This window comes from Zootoca vivipara, chromosome 15 (genome assembly GCF_963506605.1).
Source record: "Zootoca vivipara chromosome 15, rZooViv1.1, whole genome shotgun sequence".
NCBI lineage: Eukaryota > Metazoa > Chordata > Lepidosauria > Squamata > Lacertidae > Zootoca > Zootoca vivipara.
This window is the reverse complement of record NC_083290.1, coordinates 1,772,558-1,799,418: the sequence shown is the minus strand read 5'-3', so window position 1 is coordinate 1,799,418 and position 26,861 is coordinate 1,772,558. Positions and strand designations below refer to the sequence as shown.

At 52.3% G+C, this 26,861-nt stretch overlaps 1 protein-coding gene across 1 annotated transcript; it reads left to right on the top strand.

Annotated features, from left to right (window-relative positions):
- The first annotated feature begins 429 nt into the window (after nt 1-429).
- Nucleotides 430-25,617, top strand: NUFIP2 (nuclear FMR1 interacting protein 2). Its single transcript, XM_035139817.2, has 4 exons — nt 430-1,393; nt 11,503-13,212; nt 16,746-16,778; nt 18,207-25,617. The coding sequence occupies exons 1-4, from the start codon at nt 1,123-1,125 to the stop codon at nt 18,257-18,259; spliced, it is 2,067 nt and encodes a 688-aa protein (XP_034995708.2). The 5' UTR covers nt 430-1,122; the 3' UTR covers nt 18,260-25,617.
- Nucleotides 25,618-26,861: the final 1,244 nt, after the last annotated feature.

Here is a 26,861-nt window from a genome sequence, read left to right as displayed (position 1 = left end):
CATCAGGATAATGTCCTTTTCCCATTCTGGAATAAATATATATGTGGTTGTGTGGATATATATAGAGAGAGAGAGGAAGAAAATTGACAAAACCCTGATCATTCCGGAAAAGGGAAATGGACAAAACCCTGATCATGGCCACAGAGGATTGCAAAACAGACCCGGATCCCTTTTCCTCTCTGGATCGCCTTGGGTTTCCTTGTTTTTGTCAACTTTATATTCCTTCCTGCTCATCCTTGCCGCCCGCGCCGCGTCCATCCCGGCAGCCAGCAAAGCCCCGAAAGCTCCAGAAAGGGGCGGCGGCAGCGGCAGGAGCGCGCGCGCAGGTGGCGCCCCGTCCGCTCCCAGCTTTCCACGTCTCCCTTCCTGGGGCCGGGAGGAGGCGGGCGGAGGGGGTGGGAAAGCCGTAGGGGGCGGGGAGAACCCAGGCCGGGCTCGGGAGCGCGCGCAGCAGCGGCGGCGGGGCTGCGTGCGAAAGCGCCTTTTGCTAAGCAAGAAGCAGGATCGAGGGGAGCCGCCGCCGCCGCCTCGCCAACGACGGCTTGCTGGGGAAGAAAGAGGCGAGACTCCGAATTGCTGACGTTGGATTTGGCCGGCCTTCGAGAGAAAGCAGCCCGGGAAGCACAGAGGGGGAAAAAAATCTCGGGAAGGAGGACCCCCCCCCCCAGCCCGTGCCAAGAATGATGGTGCTGGAAGGAGGAGGGAGTTTTGCACTTGGGAAGTAATACCGGAGCAGAAGAAGGGGGCGCAAAAAACCAAAGGGGGGGGGGGTCTGGCTAGGGCGGGGCCAGCGAGGCCCGGAAGCTTCTTGATTGCTGGAGATCGGTTGTCAGTCTGCTCGGATCCCCCCCTCCACCCCACCCCCAGCTCTCTTTCCAGGCCGGGAGCGGAGCGGCAGACGGGCTGGGTGGCTGGCTGTTGCGCGCCGCGCTCCCCCCGGCGGGCTGTGGGCAGGGGCGTCCGGGAAGCGAGCGAGCGAGCCGAGAGAGAGACCCCTTTTCCCGGACGGTGCAGCCAACGAAGGGAGGCTCCGGAGAGAGGGGGGGCCCAGAAGGATCGCGGGTGGGGGGAGAGCCAGCCGCCGCCGCCGCCATCATCATCCGGAGGCCCCGTGGCTTTTCAATGGAGGAGCAGCCCGGCCATCAGCCACCACAGCAGCAGCAACAGCAGCAGCAACAGCAGCAGCAGCCGCCTCACCACCATCACCACCACCACCATTACTACTACTACAACCACAACCACCACCAACACCACCAGCAGCACCTGGCCGAGGGCAGCGCGCCCGCCAAGGCCTCGCCGAAGGCGCCTTTGCAAGCCCTCAAGCATGAGCCCAAGCACGGCGCCGGAGGAGGAGGAGGAGGCCAGCAGCCCGACGCGCCCAGGAAGAAAGCAGGTCGGCGGCCCAGGGCGCGCGCAAAAAGCCGGCGAGGGGTGAAGAGGGCGGCGTCGCCGGTCGGGGCGCCCTAGCGGGCGGGGGCGCACATATCGGGGTTGGGGGGGGGTCGAGGCATGCGTGCGGTTGAGGGGGGCTTTGAGAGGGGGGGCAAACGGCTTGACCTCCGAGTTCTTTTTTTGGGTGGGAGGAGGAGATCCCGGCTGGAGGTCTCCGGGCGTGTTGCGCGCTTTGGAGAGGCCGACGGGGACCCCCTTGCTAGGAGGGACGAAAGCGCTTTCTGGATATCGAATGGGAGCTGGCTGGTTTTTTCGGGGGTATAAGTAGATGGGGGTTTGGATATGGTCCTTTTTTAGGGGGGGAGCCAGACCCCGGTGTTTCCATGCTGCCTCGCCACCCCCAGACCTTGAGCGGGGTCGGTCTCCCCACGGCTTGCCTGGGATGGGGCCGGCGAGGAGGGAGGTGGGAAGGCAGCTCGTTCTTTGGGGACAATAATAAAAAATATGCTATCAGGAAGGTTTTGGAGGGGGAGATCCCCACTGGATCCCGGCCAGAACCAGGATGCTGGTGGGATTCGTGGCTTCTCGTTTTGGGGGAGGAAAAATCAGATCCCGGATCAGAATCGGGAAGGCAGTAGAGAGGGTCTTTATTTGCTTTCACTTTTTAACAGGGTTCACTCGGAGCTTCACAACCTGAAATGTGGGAGCTGTTTTGGGGATGGAGAGAGAGGGGGGGGAAATCAGATTTTTGGTGGCGGGCGCATTTCGTGCCGCAGACACAAAATCACACCTTTTATACCTGGGACCCCCCCAGTCAGAGCCAGGAGCGACCCCTAGTTAATGTATGGGAGGGGGTTTAGGGCGACTAAGAAGGGCTGGAGTCCCTCTGCTGGTTCCGGACCCAAATCTCTCTTATTTTGCCGGGGGGTCGGGAGAGAGAGAGAGGCTCTCAAGCCAGGACGGGAATGGAGGTGTGTGTGTCGGGGGGGCTGGGGATATGTGACCCATGGGTTGGGGGGCTGGGAATGAGGGCGCGTGTATTGGGGGGGGGCTTAAATGTGTACTTTTGGGGGGAGGCCGAGGCTGGCCTCGCTTAGGCCCGAGCGCGGTGCTTTTCCTCTCCTGGGGGAGAAGAGGCAGGGGGCTGGCTTTGGGGCGGGGGGTCTTGGACCCGGGAAGAGGCGGCGTCAGCGGAGGGCAGAGACCCGGCTCGGCCGCCCAGGCCTCCTCCCTCCTGCTGGCCCTTTCGGGGGGCCGGGAGGGACCCCCCTCTCTCCAGGCCTGGCAGCCGGCGAGGCCGCCTCCTTCCCGGGCCTTCTCCTCCTCCTCCTCCTCCGCCGGGGCCTTCGCCGCCATGTTGGGCGGGAGGCGAGCCGCCGAGACCGCCACCGCCCTGGCCTGGCTCGGGCCTAGACGGGGGCTCCGCGCCATTGTCCGCCCCGGACGGATGCTGGGGGTCGGGGGCTGGGGGGGGGAGATGTCTGGAAGCAACAAGGGTTTTTTGGGGTGGGGGCGCGGGATGGAGGAAGGGGGGTCTCTTTGGGGCAGGCGGGGGTGGGGGTGTTTTTAGGGGCGCAAGGCAGACAGCGAAACCTGCCAAGGACAGGCAGGGGGTTTTTTTGGCGGGGGAGGGGGCTTTGTTAAGATGGTGGTTGGAATTCTTGCCTCCCCCTCCCCCCCTGCGAGGGATTTGGGGTCGTGTGTTATGTTCACCCGGTTTGGCCCTCCTAACAACCCTGCCAGGTAGGCTGGCTAGAGGAAGAAGAGGCGATTGCTCCCAAGGTCACCTGGGTGGGGTGGGGATGATTTTTGAACCCCGCTGCTTTTAACCTGCAACAGCTTGTTTTCTTCTAATTATCAACAACTTCTCCCTAATAATGATCTCTGCCGTGCAAGCGGAAGGGAGCTCCAAAGGTCACCTGGCTCGGCCTTGGCTAACGTGGTTGGGGCTGATGGGAGTTGAGTCCAAAACATCTTGTGGGGGGGCAGCAGGGTGGCAAAGCCTAAGCAAAGAGGAGCCCACCACCTCCCAAGATTGTTGTTACTACCCCACCCTTAGGAGCTATGGGGTTCTTTCTCGCTGTATTTTATCCTTGCAAAAGCTTTGTTTGTGTGTTTGTGAAAGAGAGAGCAAGAGAGATGGGCTTCTTGGCTGATTCGAACCCAGGTCTCCTAGAGCTAGTGTGCCGCTTCAGCCACAGTGCCGCAAGGGCTTCTGTTGTGGAAGTGTCTGGGAAGATTTGTGTGGGCACCCGAGCCCCCAAATGTATAGCAAGGACTTGAGCTGTGGGTGCCATGGGGAGAGAGGCAGATCTTGGTCAGAGAGTGTTTAAAGCCCCCTCACACCAGTTGAACACAGTCAGGGCCCTCCCCATCCCACCCACCTCCCAAAATGCTGGGAACTGTGGTTTGTTGTACAGTACGTAATTCTGGGAAGGGTCTCCTAGTAGTCCCCAGCACCCTTAACAAACTACAGTTCCCAGGATTCTTTTGGGGGAAGCTATGGCTGTCAAACAGTACTTTAAGTATAAGGTCTGGATGGGACCTTTAAGCAGGTCCAAGGGATGCCTCTTCCCAAAATGTTTTGAGCACTAACTGCCTTGAAGAGTGGACAATTCTGGACCAGATCAGAGGACTTTGTGTTTGTGGCCCCCTGGAAGTTGCTGGGCTTCCCATAGCCAGTGTGCAAATGGTACGGGGATGGTGGAGCTGTGGTTTAGCAACATCTGGAAGTCTCCAGGTTCACCTTAGATCAGGCATGTTCAACAGGTAGACCACGATCTACTGGTAGATCATGGGGGTGTCCCAGGTAGATCGCCACCTCCCAGGTCGATCTCCACCCAAAAAAAAAAGCTCAACAGTTTTGGCTTCCCAAAAAAGCTCAACAGCTCTGGTCCACCCTCCTCCAATGGCAGTGGGCAGATCACTGCCAGTTTTTGTAATATTGTGAGTAGATCGCAGTCTCTTGGAAGTTGGACATCCCTGCCCTAGATGAACTTCCTTGCAGGGCAGCTGCTTTCTTCAGCTGAGGCAACCACTTTCCATAATATTTTTGTGTAAAAACATGAATGCTTAATAAACAAACCCAACCCTCAGTTATGTCCCTCAAGCCAATACAATATGGGGCATTTCCTATTAAAATCATTTTGGGGAGGATGTTGGCCAGATTTTGCGTGGTCCAGATTTTTACCCTGCAATTGGCCAAAAAACTCCCTGCGTTCTCTTCATGGGCATTATAAGTGACCAATTCTGAAAGAGTGAGCCCCCAGACATGAAGTGTGCATGGTGGTCCAGGAGCCGTAAACTCCCCCCCCCCTTTAGTGATCCATAAAAACCTTCCTTTCATGGATAGGAAGGTGTGAGGACACTGATGTCCCTGTTCTGCAGAAAACTCTCGCCATCCTGCCTCTCCAAATAAATCTTCAGTAAGTGGACAGAAGAGGACTTGTGGGGGAAATCTTTGATTCGATTCCTCTCTTTCAGGTTGTTTTAGTCGGGAACCAGTGTGTGTGCGAACACACAGATAGGTATTTGTACGAAATAGTAGTAATACAAATAGTAGCAGAAATTTATATATTGTTTATAGGTCACATGGTTCACGGTAACAATATTTAAAGGCGGCAGGTCAGGCAGAAGCAAAATTTTGTGCCTGAAGGTTTGCTTAAAAAGCCAGGCCTGCAAGCCTGTTTTCCCACAGTAAAATGTTAACAGCAGGACGATGCTCCAGAGACTCGGTGCTGCAGTTGAAAAGGTCCTGTCTCACCTTAGTACAGGTGTGGGGAACCTTTGGCCTTCCTGATGTTTCTGGGCCATGGCTCCCCTTATCCCTGACCATTGGCTCTGCTGGCTGTGGGGGATGATGGGAGTTGGGAGTCCAACATGTGGAAGGCCGCAGGGTTGTCATCCCAAGGCCTTCACATGTTGAAGACAATGTAGGTTAAAAAGGTGCAATGCATCCTTGAAGGTTCTGGGAAGCTCAGAAGCTTGTGCATCCTAACAGAGGGTCCACCAGCAATCATGGATCTTATTCATGACATTCATAACATTAATATTTATTTGCTGTGTGCAGTTCTGGTCGCCTCACCTGAAAAAGGATATTGTAGAGTTGGAAGCGGTTCAGGAAAGGGCAGCCAAAGTGATCCAGGAGATAGAGCAAGACTCCTAGGAGGAAAGGTTGCAGCTTAGGGGTGACATGATAGAAGTTTATATAATTATGCCCAGCGTGTAGAAAGTGGATAGGGAAAAGTTTGTCTCCGTCTCTCATGACACTGAAATTTGTGGACATCCAGTGAAACTGCTTTAGATTTAGGACGGATAAAAGAAAGTCCTTATTCATGCAGTGCAGCGTCAAAGGGATGGAACAGGAGGAACCTAAAGGTAAAGGGCCTCCTGACCGTTGGGTCCAGTTGTGACCGACTCTGGGGTACAGCTTCCGGGTCATGTGGCCAGCATGACTAAGCTGCTTCTGGCGAACCTGAGCAGCACACGGAAACGGCGTTTACTTTCCCACCGGAGCGGTACCTATTTATCTACTTGCACTTTGACGTGCTTTTGAACTTCTAGGTTGGCAGGAGCTGGGACCGAGCAATGGGAGCTCACCCCGTCGCGGGGATTTGAACCGCCGACCTTCTGATCGGCAAGCCCTAGGCTCTGTGGTTTACACCACAGCGCCACCAGCGTCCCAGCCACTGACCTAGATGACTTTAAAAGACTCTTAGTCAAATTCCTGGAGGAGGAGAGGGCTGTCGAAGGCCGCCAGCCATGGTGTCGGAGTCCAAGGTGTCTGGCTATTCTTCCTGTTCTGTTTTTCCTTTGAGAATAGCTTCCTGTGAGGCACCCCTAAGCGATGTACAGTACTTTCATCTTTTCCAAATGCAAAAGACACCCTCCCCACCCAGGCCTCTTGACCTTTGTAATGTTGCGTCAGGGTTGGAGCCGATCTTCTCCAGAACAAACACCTGCCATTCGCCCTGCACACGCCGCAGATCTCCCACACTGCCATTGGACCATTGTGGCCACGTAACGGCTGCATTTGGGGCTTGAAATCTCTCCCCCCCCCCACTGGACTCTCAACATCCGTGAATGCATAGTCGCCCTGGCACCCTTCGCTTTGCAGGAAAGGAGAGGGTGCTGCCATGCCTCCAAGTTATGGGTCCACCCCTGGCTTTCAAACTGGGTTCTGGGGCTTATCAGAGGTGGCCCATATCCCCCGCAGAAATGGCTCGTGAGCAGTCCTGAAAGCCATTTTTGTCCTCTCCGGACAGCTGGCTGACTGACTGCGATGAGATGCGGTTTGGATGTGTTCTGGGCCGCACTCTCGGTTTAGTGGGGAAACTCCACATTGTTTGGATTGCACCCCGCAGAATGCGTCCTAGAATCATTTGCAGGCCGCACGCCGAGATTTGTAGCAGGTCTTTGGTTTCCTAAATGCAGAAGTGGGTTCCTGTTCTCTGAAGTTTGAAAACCACCTCAAACAACGTGGTGGAAACCAGTGGAGAAAAGATGGGTGTCTTTTCCCTACGAGATCCTTGGAATGTTTTAGGGCTCCCAGCAGCCAGCACGGGCAGTGGTCGCGGATGGAGGTAGTTGGAGTCCAGTGGCCTTTGGAAAAAAGGTCATAGCTCAGGGCTGGAACATTTGTTTTGCATGTAGGAGGTCCCAGATGCAGTCCTTGGTATCTTCAGGTCAGACTGGGAATGAATCCTTTCTGAAGCTGGAGTGCTGCTGCCAGCCAGTGTAGACAGTACCAAGCTAGATGGACTCTGCATAAGGCAGTTTCCTATTTCAGTCCTTGATTCAGAACCGTCGGGTCTGGAAACTTGCTGCATTTGGAGGGGAAAGGGCTGTAGCTCGGGGATGGGTGGGAGGGAACGACGACCTGTGTGGCCCTCCAGATGCTGTTGGACTCGAACTTCCAGCAGTCAGAAAGGCTGGGGATGATGCGAGTTGTAGTAACATTACCCCTTGGAGGGTCACTCTCTCCCTACACAGGCCTCCAGGCAGTGTTAGAAACTAGAGTGGAAAATGGCTCCTGGGACCTGAGTTGTGGGCGCCAAAAGAGAATGTCTAGTCGCCATTTTTTTGGGGGGGAGTCAGCAACTCTATTATTTTGATAAGCATGAATTAATTCACAATTCACGTAAGTGACACATCGTTAGTATCTCATTCTTAGCAAAAATCGTCAATGTTTAATTTGGTGTTGACAATAAAAATACTGCTACTGTACTTCAGTTTTCAAAACACTCTACTCTTTATTGTTAAATTCCTTAACAAATTGTCTGTCTTTGACATATACTTTGAGGCTTCAAAGCACATACATTTCAGTACTCCTTGAGTGTCAGCCAGGCACAAAAAATGGTGCCCAGACTTTATGAGGTGCTTGCAAATGGAGAGTCTTTAGGCGCAAAATGCGCCTGGCGCCCTGCTAATTTCGAACCCTGCCTCAAGGGTGTCTTCTGTTTGTATACTTGGAAATCTGGACCAGAATGTAAAATAATAATGGAAGGGGTTTTGATGCTCCTGGTTCCCAAGCCCTGCATTTCTGAATTGCGGTGTCTGTTTGGTGACTTTCGAAACTCTCTGCCACAGGAGGTAGGGATGGCCTCCGGCACGGATGGCCTTAAAAGAGGATTGGACAAATCAGTAGAGGGGAGGGGGTATTAATGGCTATTAGCCAAGATGGCTACTCTCTGTCTGCTTCTAAATCCCAGTTGTGGGAAACTGCAGGAGAAGAGAGGGCTCCGGTGCTCGGATCCTGCATGCGGCTTTCCTACAGGAATCTGTGAGAACGGGACGTTGGATGAGATGGGCCTGATCCTGGTAGTTTTCTCTCCTTAGGTTCTTAAGTTTCTTATCGGTTCATCCCCTTCCCCCAGTGCAACACTGCTATGGCCGTGTGCCTTCTCTTTCTCTCTAAACATTTCTGAAGAACAGCAGTGGCAGAATAAATATTAACCGAAAGAAAAGATCTGCGCGCTTAGCAGTTTCCAGGCTGTGGAAATTGCTGGTGCCCTGGCCTAGTCCACTTAAAGTTGGAGTTGGCGCTGTTTTGTCTCCTCTCTTAGTCTGTAGTTCTTGGGATGGTGGTGAACAGGGGGCAGCTTATATCATCAGCTCATATCTCTGTCTCCTATATTATAAGGTGCAATAGCTACATGCAGAAAATAAAATGTCAGCTGCTTGACGGTGGAACAAGGGAGCAGGCTCTCCTTCCTGGGCAGTGTTCAAGCAGAGGTTAGGTGGCCATCTGCCAGGGGTGCTTTAGTTGAGATACCTTGCATGGCAGGGGGTTCAGATCCTTTCAGACTCTACAATGACCACAGAGATCATGGAATCATAGATTTGGAAGGGGCCCCGAGGGTCATCTAGTCCAACCCCCTGCAATACAGGAATCTCTTGCGCAACATGGGACTCTCAAACCCACAACCCTGAGATTAAGAGTCTCCAGCTCTTACCAGCTGAACTAAAATAAGGGATCGTCCTGTGGTTCCAGTTTCCCTTGTGCCTTCGGCGTGGTAGTTTTATGTGTGAAGGAATTGGAGGGCATGGGTAGGCAAACTGAGGCCCGGGCGCCGGATCTGGCCCAATCACCTGTGGGTGGTCTGGGAATCGGCGTGTTTTTACATGAGTAGAATGTGCCCTTTTATTTAAACGCATCTCTGGGTTATTTGTGGGGCATAGGAATTCGTTCATTATTTTTTTTTGAAAATATAGTCTGTCCGCCCCCCCCCAAAGGTCTGAGGGACAGTGGACCGGCCCCCTGCTGAAAAAGTTTGCTGACCCCTGGCATAGGGGCATAGCTCAGGGGTAAGGCTCTAGGCTCTATCCCTTTTGGCATCTCCAGTAAACACAGTGCTGAGCCACCTCCACCCACGGACCGACTGCGCAAGGAAGCTCCCTGCATAAGCCTGAAGTCTCCTGGGCACGGACTGTGGCTCAGCTGTGGAGCGTCTGTTTTGAATTCACGAGGTCCTAGGTGCATCCAGGAACACAGGAAGCTGCTTTGATCTGAGTGCGCAGAGAGTTGGTCCCCCTATAGCTCAGTGCTCCAACTGGCAATGGCTCTCAGGGTTTCAGGTAGATAGTCTCCCCAAGCCTTACCTGGGATGGAGAATTTTTTGTTTGGGAACAGCAGGGCCACATCTCGGCACCAAAAGTTCCCTGTTTCCATCAGGTGGTTTGCGGAAGGGTTGGGAGGTTTTTGGCATTGTGCTTGACGCAGCAGAGTTGTGCTTCCACCTTGTCTCTACGTAGGGGGGGGGGAAATAGGTGGGGGGGGGAATCTCTTGAGTCATGTTGACTTTTGGAGCAAGCAGACGTTTCCATCCACTCTGGAACTCAGGATAACACGGAAGTTCTGCCCCTGAGAGCTCTGCAGTCCACAGGGAATCTGCGGGCCCCATTGCCAGAGGGCTGGAGATGCAACACCCCCCCCCCAAAAAAAACCCAGTTAAAAACAAGCATTTAAAAACATTAATAAAATAAAATTAACGATAAGCTAAAATACACAAAGGCGTTCTATGCTTCTGGGTAGGCTTGCCTAAATGAGCATGTTTTGAGCAGTTGCTGAAAAGTTCATTGAAGGCGCCTTGCCTGACTTCAAGTGGCAGGGAGTTCCAAAGTGTAGGGGCTGCCACACTAATCCTTACAAATGTGAAACGGGGATTATGGGCCCCCCCCGTAAGAGGGCCGCTTCTGCAGATCGAAGCTGTCAAGTGGGCTTATATGGGGCAAGGAGATCTCCGGTCCCAAGCTGGCAAGGGCGTTGTCTGCTAAGAGGAACGCCTTGAACTTGGCCCGGCAGCAAGTGGGCAAGGTGCGCAGATCTGAGCACGTGCCGTGGGTCTCACTTCTGCCAGCAGTCGTGCTCCAGCATTCTGCATTGGCTGCAGCTTCCAGATCAGGCGCAAGGGAAGCCCCACATAGAGTGCCTTGCGGTAGTCCAGATTTGAACTCCCCAGTGCCTTCACTACTGTGAATCTGTTTGGTTTGGCACTTCCACATTCTGTAGTCGCTTGAGGTCCGCGCTCCTATCGTACGCCTCCCCCCAGTGGAAATCTTGAGGAAAAATGAACAAATAACGGACTTACCTGGGTGCTGAGCACATAGATTGGAGCGCTTGGTATTCCAACAGGAGCAAAAGCAACTTTTAGCGCTTTCATGTGTAAGTGTTTGTGGTTCTTTTTTTTTAAGAGCAGGGGAGGTTTGCTTCCCTTCTTTCTACCCTGTTATGTGGGGTAGCAGATATTGTCTGACTAGGATCTCGGCGAGGTCAGGAATCTCAGTGGGTGACCTTGGGCTCCAGCCGCTGCCTCTCAGCCTAGCCTGCTTCGCAGGGTTGTTGTGGAGATGAAAGGAGGAGAGAAGCACATATGAAATAGAAGTGCAATTAATCGATTGATCGGTTATTTTTTGTAGTAAGCCACCCTGCCCCCTTAGGGTGGAGGGCAGGCCCTATATCTTTCTGCACCCAGATATTCTTGAATACACACACAAATAATAATAATGTTTGATGGACTGAGTTTATTTAATACCCTGCCTTTCCCCTGCGAGTCTGACCCAACTAGCTTACAGCCAGTGTTAAAACTCAGATATATAATCTGATCACCAAATAGCATGTTGAATCTAGGTTACGGTTGCCATAATGGAATGTCTAGGTGCCAGTTTTTTCATGTTGGAAGTATTAATATCATTTCTATAGCGCTTTATATTTATTTAAAGCACAAATCTCAACGCGGTTGACAACACACTAAAACATCAAATGAAACAATCCAGAATAAAACAGATTCTAGCTTCCAGGGCAGTATTTCAGATCCTTCTCTCAGGGACATTTTGCTTTCCCCAGTTGCCCACCCGGCATCCAGGGATCTTCAGATGCTTGCAATTGGACCCGCGCCAGTCGCAAAAACGCACCTGGTGCCTGGCTAATTTATAACCCTGCTTACAGCAAGTGTCCACTTTGGGGCGGTGACTGCGATGAGCCTCCAGGCACAGAGGCAGTCTACCCCCCCCAAAAGTCCCAGTTGCTAGCGGGCCAGAAGGCAGTCAAAGTGGGATACGAAGGCAGTGCGACTTCTGACCTTAACGCTTCTGCCTTTCTTTTCCTCCTAGGCTACGGTGAGCTGAATGGCAGCATCGGAGAACGGGAGTCCCCCCCCAAGAGCTTGAACGGGGGCGATGCTACGGCCAGCCCCATTTCCCGGGTCCCCAACGGCAGCCAGACCCCCGGGGACTCTGCCCTGGCGCTCAAGCAGACCGCGAAGGGGAGCGGTGCCTTTGGGAAGCCGGGGCTCAAGCCCAAGGGCTTTGTCCCCAAGGGGGCCGCGGACAAGAAGCCGGAGAAATGCTTTGAGGGCCGGTCCCCTGACAAGCCCGAGGCCCTCTGCATCCCCAACGGCATGGTCTCCTCGGGCTACATCGCCAACGGCTACGTCGCCAGGGGGGCCGACAACGATGGCAGCGGCTCCGAGAGCAGCTACACCACCCCCAAGAAGCGGAAGGGGCGCCGCAACAGCGCCAAGGGGTGCGAGGCGCTCGGCCTGACGCAGGCCACGCCGCAGGAACCCTCGACCGCCGCCACGACCTCAAAGCAGGAGCCTGAGGGCGGGGAGGCGAAGGCGGGGGGCCGGGTGGACGCTCCCAAGCCAGCTTGGAAGTGTGAGGCCGGGGGCTTGGGGGCCGGGCGTGGGAAGCCGGGCGACATGCCGCCGCGGAAGAACTCTGATGGGAAGGCCGGCGCCGCGGGCAAGAAGTTTGAGGAGCGGCCGAAGGGCAAGCACGTGCCGGCAGCTTCCTCCAAGGAGGACTCCTGGACGCTCTTCAAGCCTCCCCCCGTCTTCCCGGTGGATAACAGCAGCGCCAAGATCGTCCCCAAGATCAGCTACGCCAGCAAGGTCAAGGAGAACCTCAACAAGGCCGCTGCGCAGAGCGCCTCCTCCCCGACCCTTTCCTCCTCCTCCTCTTCATCTTCGTCCTCCTCCCTGTGTTCATCGTCCGCCACCGAAGCCCAGCTGCAGCCCCCCGGCCGCCTCTCGCAGGTCCCCATGTCCGCCATGAAATCTGTCACCTCGGCCGGCTTTTCCAACGGGCCGGTGTTGGCGGGGGCCGACCGGGGGCCCCAGCCCCTCCTGGTGCCCGGCGGGATCCTCTCGGCCTCGGAGGGGGGGCCCCTGGACGCGGCGGGCCTCTTGGCCGCCCCGGCAGAGCCTCCGCCACCCAAGTCCAGCCTCTTCATCTACCCGTCGAATATGCAAGCCGCTCTTCTCGGCGCTGCCGTGCAGGCTGAGACGCCGCCGCCTCAGGCCAGCCAAAAGAGCCTGGGCGACATTTTCCAGAACCAGTGGGGGTTGTCGTTCATCAATGAGCCCAGCGCCGGCCCAGAGGCGGGCGCCAGGAAGCCGGCAGGCCCGCAGGCTGCGGAGGTGACATTTCAGGGGGAGGGCCCAACCGCCCTGGCGTCCCCGGGGCCCGAGGCGGCTCCCTCAGGGTCCGACCCGCCTGCCTTCCCCAAGGCCTACGAGCTGGACAAGCGGACTAGCCTGCAGCTCCCTGGCAGGGTCCTGAAGCTGGGGGCTGCGGGCGAGGCGGCCGGCGGCAGTGGCTTCCTCTCAGAGCCCCTTCGGCCCGGCGGGCAGTGCCAGGCCGAAGCAGGTGGCACCTTTGTTTTCCTCTCCAAGGACTGCCCCGTAGAGAGGCGCCTGGCCTCGCCCACGAACCATTTGTTAGTTTCCGCCAAAGAACTGAGGTGCCAGAGTGGCCTAGGAAGGAAAGAGAGTTGGGGTGATTTTGACCTGAGGGCGGCTGTTCTATATCACACTCAAGGTAAATCTATATCTTTGTTGGTGTCCTGCTTCAGCCTCCGTTTTTGTCCTACCCCCCCCCCCCCTTGGCATAATGGATTTAGTGCTGGTTTGGGGAACGGTTTTTATTTTAAATCCTACTCGTTGGACAAAAACAGGGTCGCAAAGCAGCCTGGGGAAAAAGTAAAGTAAAAAAGGCCTTTTACAGGACATAGCATGAAAGGAAAATGGGCTGGGAGGGAGGAGGAAAGAAATGAACCTCACTTGGTTTTGGGGTGCTTTCCGTCAGGGGGAAATATCAAAGTGGGCGGGTGTTGTGGTGAGAAACAGCCGTGCGGATGTCAGAAGATAAATTGTTTTATAGATTATGTGTCTGGTTGGAATGTTGGTCTGAGAAAATTGACGGTTGAGGCATCTCCCTGTGCCTTCATTAACTTGCCTATTTGTTCATTTTGTATTTTCTCCCTTTGTATTTGTGTGTGTGTGAGAGAGAGACCCAACACCCCCCCCCCAATTCTCCTGCCCCATGCCATTCCGACACCTGCAGCCTAAGGATGTGAGGAACACCTGTTCCTTTCCTACCCAGGTGTTGCCTTACGTTGTTCGTTCTTTATAGGCTGCCTTGCAGCCGTGAAAGTTTCCCCAAGACGGCTCACCGTGCAAATCCCGTGCAGTGAGAATCGTGCTGTAGCTTGCACCGTTTCACAACAACGCGTTTATTGTCCCACCCTAGTGAAAACGTTAAGAGGAAGACTATAAGTACTGAAGACAGCGGGGGCTCCTCCTTTTTTGGGTCCCCTTTCCTTGCAAAAAAGAAAGATGTGAAAATAGGGGTTGCTGTGTTTTGTGGCAGCCACAAGGTCTCACAGGAGCGACAGTGATTTCCAGGGGGGAGAATGCACCAATGGTGGGAGCTGCTTAGGTGCTGGTGTGGGAAAATCTGATTCTAAAGTTTTTTTTAAGCCTCAGTAGTGTAAAGGGGGGGGGAGTAGCACTTTGCTAAGGGACCCCCCCTCAACCATTGTAGCCTCGCTGCTCTCTTATGGTGGCCTCTGCCAACCTGACAACATTCTGGGTGTTTTCGACTACAACTCCCATCAGCCCCACCTGGAAGGAGGGGGTTTTTTGGGGGGAGGGGGGATGGTTGGGGAGAGCCCTGCTTTCTCTTGATGCCTCCTTGCGCATCTTCCGCTGTCCCCTTCCTTTAAGATTAGGGAGGGGGAGCCTCTGGCAGCCCCTCCAGGCGCTGCCAGGCTACAACGCCCATCTTTTCCAAATGGGATTTGGAGTCCCAGCACCGGGGGGGGGGGGGTCCCATGCAGGTTTTCCCCACCCCTGATGTCGTCCAGGGGCAGAGGGGTACTTCTGGGAAGCTCATTAGCGGGGCAAAGATGTCAATCGTCTTTTTGAACTGCAGCAGCTGGTACCATAAGGTAGACTGTGTCCAGATGTGGAGGTTCTCTTCCCTGGCAGCAGAAGCAGGCAAGGCTTACTTAGGGAAGGGCCGTCAGGGGCACCTGGCGCATTGCAGGAATCTCAACTCAAGGGCCCCCATCCAATTTGAAACCATTTTGGACCCTACTTGGCTGCACCACTAATGATTTTTGCAGGTCAGGGGCCGTAGGGCAGGGGTACCAGAGGTGGCACCCCCTCCTCCGGATGTTTCTGGTCTCCTGACTCAACATCCGGGATAATGGAAGCCGTTAGGGAACAAAAGAGAGTTTGGGTCGCTTTGACTCCTGCATTTTTTTGGGGGGGTTGGGCTAGATGACCCTCGCTGGTCCCCTTCCAAGTGTACCATTCTGTGAATGGGTCTAAGCTAACCACGCCTGCTCTTTTCTAAACTGCGTAGTGTGATGTTTTTCATGAATACCTGACACATGCAAAAAAGGAGGTGGGTATTTATAGCAACACTCGAGGTGGTTCAGAGGGACGGGGGGAGGTTTGCATGCGGATTAGCTTCCGCCAGCCCTTGGCATTAAGAGAAGGGCCTCAGCCCGACGTCAGAGATCACTCGCTTTGAAGGTCCCGGGTTCAATCCCCGATGTAGTCTCCAGGTGGGCAACGGCTCCTGCCTGAAGCCAGGGGGCCTGGCTCCATTTAAGGCAGCTCCCTTTGTTCCTCTGAGACTCCACCGTAGCACCTGCTGGCTGGATCCTTTTCGAGGGCATCCGCCAGGAAGCACCACCCCGGGGGCTGAGCTGTTGGCAGGGGGTGCAAGAGTTGAAGTGTGTTGTGTCTCGACCGTCCCGCTGGGCAGAGGAAGCTGCTGCCTTATAGCTGAGCAGGCTCTTATAGGTAAAGCTGCCAAAGGCGGGACCCTGTGGAGGAGGAGGAGGAGGAGAAGGCTTCCTCTCCAAATCTCGGACAACGCAGGCTGCTACCCTTTTAACAGGCTGGTCAAAAATAAAATCAGAGCACTCTTTTGCTGAGTAGTGTTTTGGTGCCTCCAAGAGGCGAGATCTCTTGAGGGGATCACTCTTTTGCCTATCTACCCCAAGCTTGTTGACTCTGACCGGCAGCAGCTTTCCAAAGGTCCCCTTTGCTGCTTGATGGATTGAGAAACAAAAGCGGAGAGGCATCCAGGGGGTTGGGCCGGAATCTCCTTTCTTGGAGCCCCAAAGCCAGGGAATTTCTATCTGGCCAGTTCCTGCTAGTGGATCTTCAGCCCCGCAGCTGCAAGGGGTGTGTGTGTGTGGCTTGCTGCATCTCACGGCTGTTTTCTGACCGGTTGTGGGATGCAGTTTGCAAGGGACACTACACGTCCCCCGCCCTCTGTGGTTCCTTTTCCAGGAGGTCGGCTGACCTCACGGCGGTCACGGATTGCTGCCAGCCTGCCATGAGTGCCAGTTTCTGGGGAGAGTCGCTTTTGCACTCAGGTCTTGCTTGCAAGGTTTCCCGTTACGGCCGTGTTTCTCAAGCTCTGGTCCCCAGCCGTTGCTAGACTACATCTCCCTTCCTTCCTCCCTAGCTAGCAGGGATGGTGGGAGTTGTAGCCCAACGACGGCTGGGAACCCAAGATTGAGAAACGCTGTATTAGGGGCTGGGCGTAAGTTGGACTCCGTCTCACATCAGCCCCATCCGGCATGACCCAGGTGGTTGGGGATGATGGAAGTTGTAGTCCTGCGACACCCACCCCCCATCCCTGAATCCTGAAATTCCTGCATTGAAGGGGGTTGGACTAGATGACCCCTGAGCCTTCCCAACTCTGCCGTTCTGTGATTCTGTGTCCCTGTTGGACATCGGTAGATGCCAGTTGCTAGGAATCCCAAGTGGGGAGAGAGGCTTATGTGCTCAGATCCTGTTTGTGGGATTCCTCTGGAGAGATCTGATTGTCCATTGTGAGATCAGGGGGCCGGATGGGGCTGATGTGAAAGCCTTTTTAAGTGTAGCTAAATAAAAGTGGGTGCCCGGCTGGAGGGAGGGGGCGTCTCAGGAATCCTGTTGAAAATTGGGGGGGGGGGTGTTGTTTGGAGAAACATCCCTTTGTTGAATGTCTCACACAGATCCGAATCTGAAATACTTAACTTTCCCCTCCTCTCTCTCTCTCCACAGAAATGGAAACAATTTGTATTTTGAAAAAGCAAGGTAAGAATCTCCGATGGCCACGACGTCTGCTTTGCCTCTGCCCCGCTGCAAAGGATGGGCTGGTTAATTTATTTTGTGTAGGGAGAGTTGTGTGGAAGGTTGGCTGCTTACGGTGGGGGACTGCGGCCTTCCAGCATGACCAGTGGGCAAGGATGCTGGGAATTACAATTCAGCAACATTTGGAAGGCCACTCCATAAAAAAACCAACACCCCAATAATTTATCCTCGAACAACAGCCCTGTGGTGTAGATTGGGCTGAGACCATTGAGATGCTCAGAGGGCTTCCTTGCTTGTATAAATTTGAACCCAGGGATGATGGGATTTTTTCCCAAGAGGGTGAGAAACCCCTCCTCGGGGAGGCTTCATTGTTTAGCTGGTTTAAACTAATTTTAATTTCCTTTAGGAAGGACCCTGGCGGCTTTTTGTCGGGTGTGGGGAACCTTTGTCCCTCCAGATGTTGCTGAATTGCAGTTCGCCTCATCCCTGCCCATTGGGGATGCTGGCTGGTGGCCGATAGGAGCTGGAAGTTCAGTAACATCTGCCTTGACCTCTTCGTTTTCATAAAATTGATATACCGTACTGCTTGATGATAAGCATTACATATATAAAACATTAGATGCTTGGTTATTTTTTTTTAAAAAAAAAGCAAAGAGGTTTGCAAAAATAATACCGTAATAATACAACAAAATGATCAATCAAAACCATTAAAAGCAATCATTTGAAACACAGAAAAGGATTAAAATCAGGACTCTTCTGTACAGCTGCAAATAAAACGTTTTAGGTGTGTTGTAAAAAAAAAGTAGTAGTAGTAAAAGTGCATTATACAAATGTGGCACTAGATGGCGATGGTGAGCTATGTCAAATTAAATGTATTTTTCAAAATGTTTTTTTAAAAAGCATTTCCGCAGGGTTTTTTATACCGTATTGGCCCGAATATAAGCCACACTTTCCCCTCCAAATTCCAACCGTGAAAAGTTAAAGTGCGGCTTATATTTGTGACCTTACGGTCTCACTGCTTAAACAGCTGCCCACGAGGGCTGTCGGGGATGCGGAACAACAGTGCCCGTCCTGACCGTGGCTCCCAAGGCCCCCCCCCCAAACCACCGCAAGGAAGGGGGAGGGGAGGGAGGCCGCCAGCAAAGCTGAAAAATAATAAAGATTAAATTGCAAAAAAAGAAAACAGAACACATGCCAACATGTCTGGACAGGCTTACCTACAGAAAAAATGCTTTCGGCAGGCACCAGGAAGAGAATATAGGGAAAGCATCTGCCCTGGTATCAATTGGCAGAGAGTTCCAAAGATCGGTTTCCTACAAATGCAGAATCTTCATGCCGGTTCCACAGATCTAAGTGGGGAAGGGGACCTCGCGGGTAGTTTGTGCCCTTAAGGACCTGACTTCATGCTCGCTGTGTTTCCTCCTTCTCCAGACCCCAAAAGGATAATCACTTACGACGAAGCCATGGATCACCCCGACCAATGATAGGAGCCCGGAGGTGCCGCTGAATCTCTTGCCGCCGCCGCTGTTACCTCTCTGCCGCGAGCCTCGCAGCTCCCCACACATCCAGGAGGGCGGGGGGCGGTGGCTGTTCTGGCGCGGCGAAAAAGGAACTAGAATCGCAGGATAATATATACAAATCTATCTATATATATATATAAATCTATATATATATATAAATATATATAAATCTATATATATTAGTTATTTTAAAAGAAATTAAAAACAGGGGCCTGCGGGCACGACGAGACTTTTCACGTGGAATTGGCAGAGACTCGCGTTATGGGATTATTTAAACTTCGGTTCGGAGTCCTCTCCACTGCCCCTCCCCCCTTAAAAAAGAAGACTCCTGCTTCTTTCTCCTGCCACCGCCCTGTTCGAAACCGGACAAGAATTCTTAACTGGTAGAGACACTGCCCCCCCCCCCGCACATTTCTGGACATCTGCAGGAGAGGGGGAGCCTCCAGCCGTTTTCCCGCCGGGAGTCTGCAATCGCCGACGACACACTAAGTCTCCGGGAAGCTGGGACCCCCCACCCTGACCTCCCTCCAGACCTGCTGTTTTCCTCCCCTTGCGCCCCGATGTTTCCCTCCGTCGCTTTTGGTTTTACTGGAATCCTAAATCCCAAAACTGCAGGATCACTTGGGGGAGGGGGCTCGGAGCACTGGAGGGTCATCTCTTTCCCCACCCCCACCCCTTGTCGAAGTGAAGGTGTGATGTGGAGGGGAAATCAGTCTTAAAAGTCCCTGCGTCCCCCGTCCCCGTCCCCCCGCTCTCCTCCTGGGGAAACCAAAAAGAGGCTATCACTACAGTCATGTCATCTGCACACACCTGCCGTTTCAGGTATGCTGGGGGTGGGGGTGGGGGAGCGTGTCATCTTTGACAGCCAACGTCCAAAACTTTACAGATTGCCAGGAGAGTTGTTTTTTTAAAATTTTTATTTTAAAGAAGCGGTTCAGGGGTTTGGGAGGTTTGGGTTTTTGAGGGGAGAGGGAACGATGGCAGGGGGGGGGGTAAAATTGCTGTTCCTGCAGCTTGGCACCGTATCTCCAGGAAGAAGCCAACGGAGGAATTTTCAGCCCATAGTTTTTCTCCCCTGAATGAGCTTTTCATTTTTCTGTTCTCTGTCAGTCCTCTGTTGAATAGCTGGGAATGTAAGGAAATCGTGATTTCTTCCCCCTGCCCTTTGCTAACTTTCTAAATAACGCTGGTGTGTGTGTGTGTGTGTGTGTGTGTGTGTGTGTGTGTGTGTGTGTGTGTGTGTACACATACGTTACAACTCCTATCTGGGAATTCGTTTTTCTAAAAGGAAAAAAACCCCACCAGGCCTTTTGCCTTACCTTTTCCTAATTCTCCCCCAGCTCATTTCCCTCAGGCAATTAAATTTTTTTAATGGTCTTGACATTGAGAGGCCTGTTCTAATGGGTTTCCGCTGCCTGTATTTTTATTTTTATTTTGATCTGGGCTTTGCTTCTGCTCCCCCCCCCCCCAGCTTTTCACCGCAAGAGCAGAAATGGAAAGAGGTTGCAAATGTGACGTCGAAAGCTCTAATAAAGTCATTTTTGATTTTTTTTTCCTTTTGCAGAAATCCAAATTTGGGGTGGGGATGGCAAGGGGGCAAGCTGTGGAGTTTGGCAAGGCAGTCATGCTGTGATGTTTTGGGAGGCGCTGATGGACCGGAGCCCCCCCCCCTTTATGTGAAAGGGTTTGCCCAAAAACAAATCAATTCCTGAGTGCCCTTGGGGGGGGCAAGGGAAAGTGGGGCGGGGGGTCTGCTCTTCTTAGAATTCAAACAAAGATCTGTTGGGGGGGACATCTTGCTTCAGTGTGGCCCATTTTTCGGGGGGGGGGACAGGTGTTGAGGAGGGGGGCATGCCCCAGTCAGCCCCCTGCCCTGCACAAACCTCCACTGCCTATCCTTAAAACTACTGTTGGTGTGTGTCCTTTTAAAATGCCTTTTAAGAAAGAGAGGGGAAAGCCCAACTTTTGATGCTTCTGTCGCAAGCTGCTTTTGGCCAAAAAAAGTAAAATAAATCTTAAGTGAAGCCCTTTTTAAAGGATGCTAGCTTTCTCTCTCCCCCCAACCCCCCCCCGTTTTCCTAGATGTGTTCTTCCCTCCTCCTCCATTCTGTTACTAAACTTCCATCCTTAAAATTAAAATAAGCCCCCTCTCCAAATCCCGATGGGAGTTTGACCAGTTTCCAGCCCAGGCTAGCTCTGGTGGCTTTGATTGGCCTCGTAAGATGTCTGGGGGGGGGTCCTCTTATTTGTGGGTGCCGTGCTCCTGCCTCCTCCCCAAACTCCCCCCCCAGCCCCCTTAAAACTTCCCAAACTCCCCCCAGCCCCCTTAAACCTTCCCATTTTTTGAGGGGTTCTCTTCACAAGGTTTCTCGACATTCTTTAATTTGAGCTCTTACTAAATAATTAGAGTTTAGTCTCTCCCTGCTCAGCTTTATTTGTGTGTAAAGACGTAGGTGGGGGGGAAGTTGAGCCACGAGGGATGTAGCCCCAGCGTAGGGAGCCTTCAATCCACCAGGTATTGCTGAACTACAACTCCCATCAGCCCCAGACACCGTGGCCAGGGATGTTGGGAGTCGTAGTTCGGCAATGCTCAGAGGGCCAAAAGCCCATTGCTCCCGGTGGCAGCACATGGAAGGGATGTTTTTAATACACGGACCGGTCTTCTGCCAACCTGGCGCATTCCAGATGTGCTGCGCTACGGCTCCCGTGCTAGACTGATGGGAGAAGTAGTCTTGAACATCTGGAGAAGCTGGTGTGGAGTAACAAGAGCATTGTTGGGCCTCCAGAAGTGGCTGGCCTACACCTCCCATCCTCCCTGTCCATCAGCTGTGCTTTCTGGGGGCTGATGGGAGTTGTAGTTCAGGAACCACTGCAGATCCGAAGGTTCTCGGCAGCAGCCGTGCCGTAATCCAGATAACCAGCAAAATGTGCAAGTGTGACTCGCCGGTTTGTCCTCTGAATACAGCCCACCATCTTTAATGGGGGGCACGAGAGTAAAGGTTTTAGTGTCTTTTTCAACACATGTGGCCCCCCAGGATGGAACCGTAACCCTGTCAGCTGCAAAGGAGAGAATTCATGTGATGCCTCTCCACTGGCAAGATGGCTTTGTGTGATGTGCCTGGAGGGGGGGGGGAAGGTGTCCATTCTCTCTAAATCCCCTTCTCTCTGGTTGTCAGTATTTGGGGGGGAAGGGGTGGGAATAGGACAGTATGTGGCCTTGCTGGAAGAGAGTGGATTTATCTATTGGACATTACCCTGGAAATATTTTGATTGGGGAGAACAAATTCCTTGACGGTGTGGGGCTCAAGTGTTGTGCTTGCATCGCAGCCGGGTGCTCCTACAGAGATGATAAAAATGTACAAAGGAAGCTGTCGAGATGCCATTCCCTTGGCTAACCTGTAGAATTTTTTTAAAAAAATAAACAGAAATTGAGACTACTTGCGCCAACAAGTTTCTAGCTTCCAGCCAGAGTTCTCCAGCTCTCGTTTGTGGCTCCGTTGATCTGCTTTGCCTACAGCCAGCTCTCCGTCCCTCAATATGTGCAAGGAAATGGGAGAGCCCCTTTACTGAGACGAAAGATGTTAGTGGGGGGGGAACCCCAGACCCCTCTGTGCTACATTGCTCGAATTGGGTCTCTTCAGAGGCGGTGGGGTTGGGAAATGGAAAGGGCAAAAGGCTGGGCCCTTCACAGATTCTGGTGGGCGCATGGCAGCTGAGCAGTGACCAGGATGGGGCTGAATGGACCGCTTTCTAACCCAGAGTTGGCATCCCCATAAAGTCAGGCCCTTCTGTCCCACTTGGTCCCTGAAGTTGCCCCACTAGCTCCTGTCTATGAGGCTTTTTGTGTATTGCTAAGCCAGCTGTGTGTGAGAGAGTGAACTGTGTAGCTGCCGGCTCCAGGCACCTGTGTGGCCGGGGAAGACGGGAACTGGTCCACCAGCATCTAGGGGAATCTGCTTCGAGAGGAGAGGGGGGCAGTGGTGGGGGTCCCAGAAAGAGACTTTGTCTGCTTCCTACAAAACCGAGCCATCCCTGGTCTCTTGAGACGCTGCAAGACCTCTCTTTTCTGAAGAGCAAAAGTCTTGGTGGCTTTTTCAGGCAGTGGGAAATATATCGATTCCTGTTGAGCACTATGTTTGTACCTGGCTAGATTGTTCTCTTAATTCTGCTTCTTTTCTCGGCCTTGATTGGTTTTTGAAATCCATATCATATTTTGGGGGGGGGGCGGACTCCACATTAAATATAAGCTTTTGCAGATTTCCTTTCCCTCCCAGCGCTGGCTGCCCTTTCCCGTTCAAGTGCTGGGAAGATATTCCAGCCTGCTTGACACTCTCTTTAAAATTATAAAATAGTTATAAAAGCAAACTTTGTAGGTGTTGCAAATACCGAGGACGGGGGGTGGGTAGGTTTTCTTTGGGGGGGATAAGCTGCTGGAATAATTCCCCAGCCTGGTACCCTCCAGATGTTTTGGACTACAACTCCCATCAGTCGCTGGGGCTGATGGGAGTTGTAGTCCAAAATGTCAGGAAGGCACAAGGCTCATTAAAAGCATTTTTTATTTTTATTTGCTAAGGGGTTCTCTTGTGGCATATGAAGACGCTTCTCTTCAGGCTGTGAGGTGCTGAACCTGCAAATCCAAATCTCTGCCAAAAATACAGTAAGAGGGGTGTCTGTTAATGCTTGCTTAAAATTGAAGGCTTCCAGGCACGGGGGTACGGAGCCCCCCCCCCATGACACTGCTTTTGCACTGAGGGCTACCAAAGATGCCGAACTTTAAAAACAAAACAAAATGGCTCTCAAAATGCATTTCATGGCCACCGCTTTTGCCTGGGACCCTTGGAAACTGCTAGCTTATTACAAGGGTATCAAAGGAACAGGGAAGTTCCCTAGCTCCTATTGACAAGGCTGCAACCCTGGGCGCCCCCACATTTATGACAATCGCTCTGGTGTGTGAAGCCCTCTTTGGAAAGTGCAAAATATTTCCTGTTTTCAGTGGGGGTGGGGTGGGGGGTGGTGGAGCGGTGGTGGGAGGAAACCCATAGCCAAATGCAATGAACCAGTCTACCCTTGAATGGAGATTGAAACATCCTATTGTTGTCCCTCTTGGTTTCTTTCCTGTTGCCAACCCACATTTTAAAAGTATTATTTTTGCGGGGGGGGGGCAGAGGAGTAGCATTGAAAATACTTGTTGCAATTGATTCACCAGTATTGCGTCAGATCACCTTCCCATGCACGGTTGCTTGGATTAAGATAATTTGTTATTTTTCTTGCATCGTGACAAGTAATGTGTAGTTTCTCTGCTGGGTGGAGATTGATTGATTGATTGAACTGCATTTTAGTTCCAGGGTCTCTTGAGGTCTCTCTCCTGGACTCCCCCAAATTCCTGAAGCTTCTGGGCTGGCTTCAGAGTCCAGGTTGGTGGAGCCCAAACCCTTTCTGGAGCTGGCAAGGCGCTGGGGAAGATTTCCACAGCCTCTTCGTGGTCAAAGTCTTTTTAAAAAAATGAATAATGGGGAGGAATGTTAGATGTGATCTCTGCGCCCTCCAGGTTTCCCTCCAATACACAAATCTGGTGTGTGTGTGTGTGTGTGTGTGTGTGTGTGTGTTGCACTCCACTGATCTGTGTTTGGTCTTTGCCTGCCTGCTCATTCTGTCCTTGTAAACCGGCTGTAATTTTTAGTTCTTTCATTGGCACCCCCACTTCACGTCAGTAGTCCTCAAGCTTTGTAGAGGCACCTGATGCCCCTTTGCAAAGTCTCCAGAGTGGGATTTGTTTGCACACAGATTTACATCCAAGAAGGTGGCTTTCTTAACCAACATGAGTTATCTCTCTCCATCTTTGGGGCAAGAAACATAGCATCCTGTATAATGAGAAAACATGTTTCAGAATCCAGGAGATGTAGGTTTACATCTCTGCTTGCTAGCTGTAGAGTGGTGTGCATCTAAATTAAAGATCTAATATAGTTTCCGAGCCCATCTTCCCTTGCAGGCTCTTAATTCAGTCGGTCAGGTGGCTGCTTTTCGGGGTGGGAACTAGAGAAAAGTTGGAAAATGCACTTTGCATATGAAATGAAACCTAGAGAGACGCTAATTTCTTGCATCCTTGACATCATGATCTGCGTAATTAAACAGGAACCCCTCCACAAATGGATTCCCAGTTGCATGGGGGGTGGCGACTGCTTTTGTGCTTGGGTCCTCCTTGCAGGCTTCCCAAGGGCATCTGGTCGGCCACTGTGAGAACAGGATACTGGACCAGCAGGCACTTCCTAATGGATGCATACAGAGTGTCCCTTTGCATGCATTGATTATTATTATTATTTGAATGGCTTTTGCACATTCGGTTGTCGCCAAAGCTCTGTTTGGTGAGTGCCGGAGAGGTTGCGTTCTTAAAAGCGGGCAAAATAAAACTCCACAATTTCTGGGAGATTTTTTTCCTTCCCCACCAGCTGATCTTCTGCATATCTCTGGTAGTTCCATGGGACTCTCTAGCAAAGCCTGTCTTAAGGATTGCAAGTTCAGGGTGCCTCTGAGAAGCAGGTGTTTCTGTGTTGTGTGTTGTATTTTTAAAGGGGGTGCTCTCTTGTATCCTGATGAATCAATTTATGGTGGCCTCCCCCTGCTCCCCAGTTTTGTGTGATTTTTAAATCCTGATGCTGGGGTAGCTCCCCAACTTAAGTCACAGCTACTGTGTTACGCCTCTTGTCTGCTGAGGTGCCTGCCCCCCCCCCCAAACCTCCTTCCTGTCCTTCAGGACCCATTTAAATGTACAGCTCCAAATCTTATCTTTTAAGTTTTGTCCTTGACTGCTGTTGGTGAGCTGCCTTAAGTCCCTCTGCCCTTTGTGGAGAGGGAGGGGAAACGCAAACCGTTTTAGAATCTGCAAACGCTCATAGTTCAGTGTCTTAATCTTTTATGTATGTGATGGGGGGAGGGGAGGGGAGGGTGTTTGAATTCTGGGAAGCCTGACAGACACCACCTTGGCCCTCAATATTTTGCACGGATCTCTTGCCCTTTTGACCGCAGACCTATTCTGCAAAGTGCCGATTGGAGAGCAAGTGCTGGGGACTGCCTTTTTGTAGAGTCTGTTTGCATCTTCTGCAGTTTGCATCTTCCCCCCCAGAAACGGGGTCTTTGCAGACTTGGGTCCAGCACTTGCCTGGTTCACTTCAGAGTCAGGGGGTCCTGACTTGCCGCTTCATTTCTTTCCCATTGAACCACAAACCTTATTAATATAAATCTGAGGTGTCACAGCACTGGCACGCAATGACTGCTCTCACTCCCACCTTTCCTGTGTGGCCATTTTGCAGTGGAGCAAGACCTGGTGGAGGGTGGGTGGGTGGGGCTTTATTTTTGCTTCTGCCCTAGAGCATGAGACCACTTGACCTGAAAAATACCACCGAGTTGTCCTTTGCAAAGAACTGGGTCAAAAAGTGAGGCGGTCTGGCCTAGACTATGTGTGTGAGATACTCCCTGTTCTTCAAGAGGAAAAAAATCCACCTGCTTAGAGCTCTCTTATTCCATAGCACCAAGACTGGAGGGAGGGGCATTTCTGGCCAAAAGGCCAGAGCATTTTGCCGTTTCCCCTCCCCTTCTCTCCAAATGTTTCACGGTGGATAGGAATGGGCTGTGCGCCCAGCTGCAAAAAGGGCACTACTTCTCAGACTGGAGGGACTGGTGGGTTTTGTTGAGGGGGTTTGCAGTGGGGGGGTGACAGACCCAGAACCAGCCAAATTTCACCTGTCCATCAATCAGCCTCCATTCAGTTGCTCAGGCTAGGAGAGTTTTGTCACTTACGGAAGCAAAATCTCAGCTTTCCCCCTCCCTCCCTCCCTTTTTTAAAAAAAATGCTATTCCACAACAGTTCTTAAAACTTTCCCACCCACTAAAAAGAATCTATTTTATATTTTAATGAAGAAAACTAAAAATGGAGAGAGATGGTTGTAGAACAAAATAAATTAAAGAGATGCTACATGATGTAAAATGTTCAATAAAAAAAATCAAGTTTCCATGTGTCTGTTGTTTTTCAGTTCTGATTTTCCAACCAGTCCTGTTCTTGGTGATAATTTCACTAGAGGTAATTATCACCATTCGGGTGGTGATGTTGGAGGTAATAAGGTTGAATTTCTGTTTTCAGGAGAATGGCTGGCTGATGGTGCTGTGGTGATCTTTGCAAACAAATCAGTATCTCATTGGGGGTGGGGGAAAACATTTTGCCTCCTAGCTCTGCTCTAGAGCTGCTTCTTGCCTCCTCCTCCCTTCCACCCCATAGTCAGTCTCCAGCTGTTGCTGGACTCCCTCCCACCTTCCTCCCACCTGGCTTAAGCAGCTCCTATTAGTGTCTGAGCCCCACCTAAGGGTGACTTTGTGTAGGCCCCCCCCTTGCAGTTGGCAAAATCTATGCCCAAGAGACCTTTGGGTGTGTTGTCAGAAATAAGCTGCATATCTGTATAGAATGCCAGAGTGGATGCCGGATTCGGCTTCACAAGACTCCCACCTTCCATGTGTGTGTTTTTAAACTGCACAAGTTTCTAGCCCTCAATAGTGTAATTGAGAATATGCGCCGGTG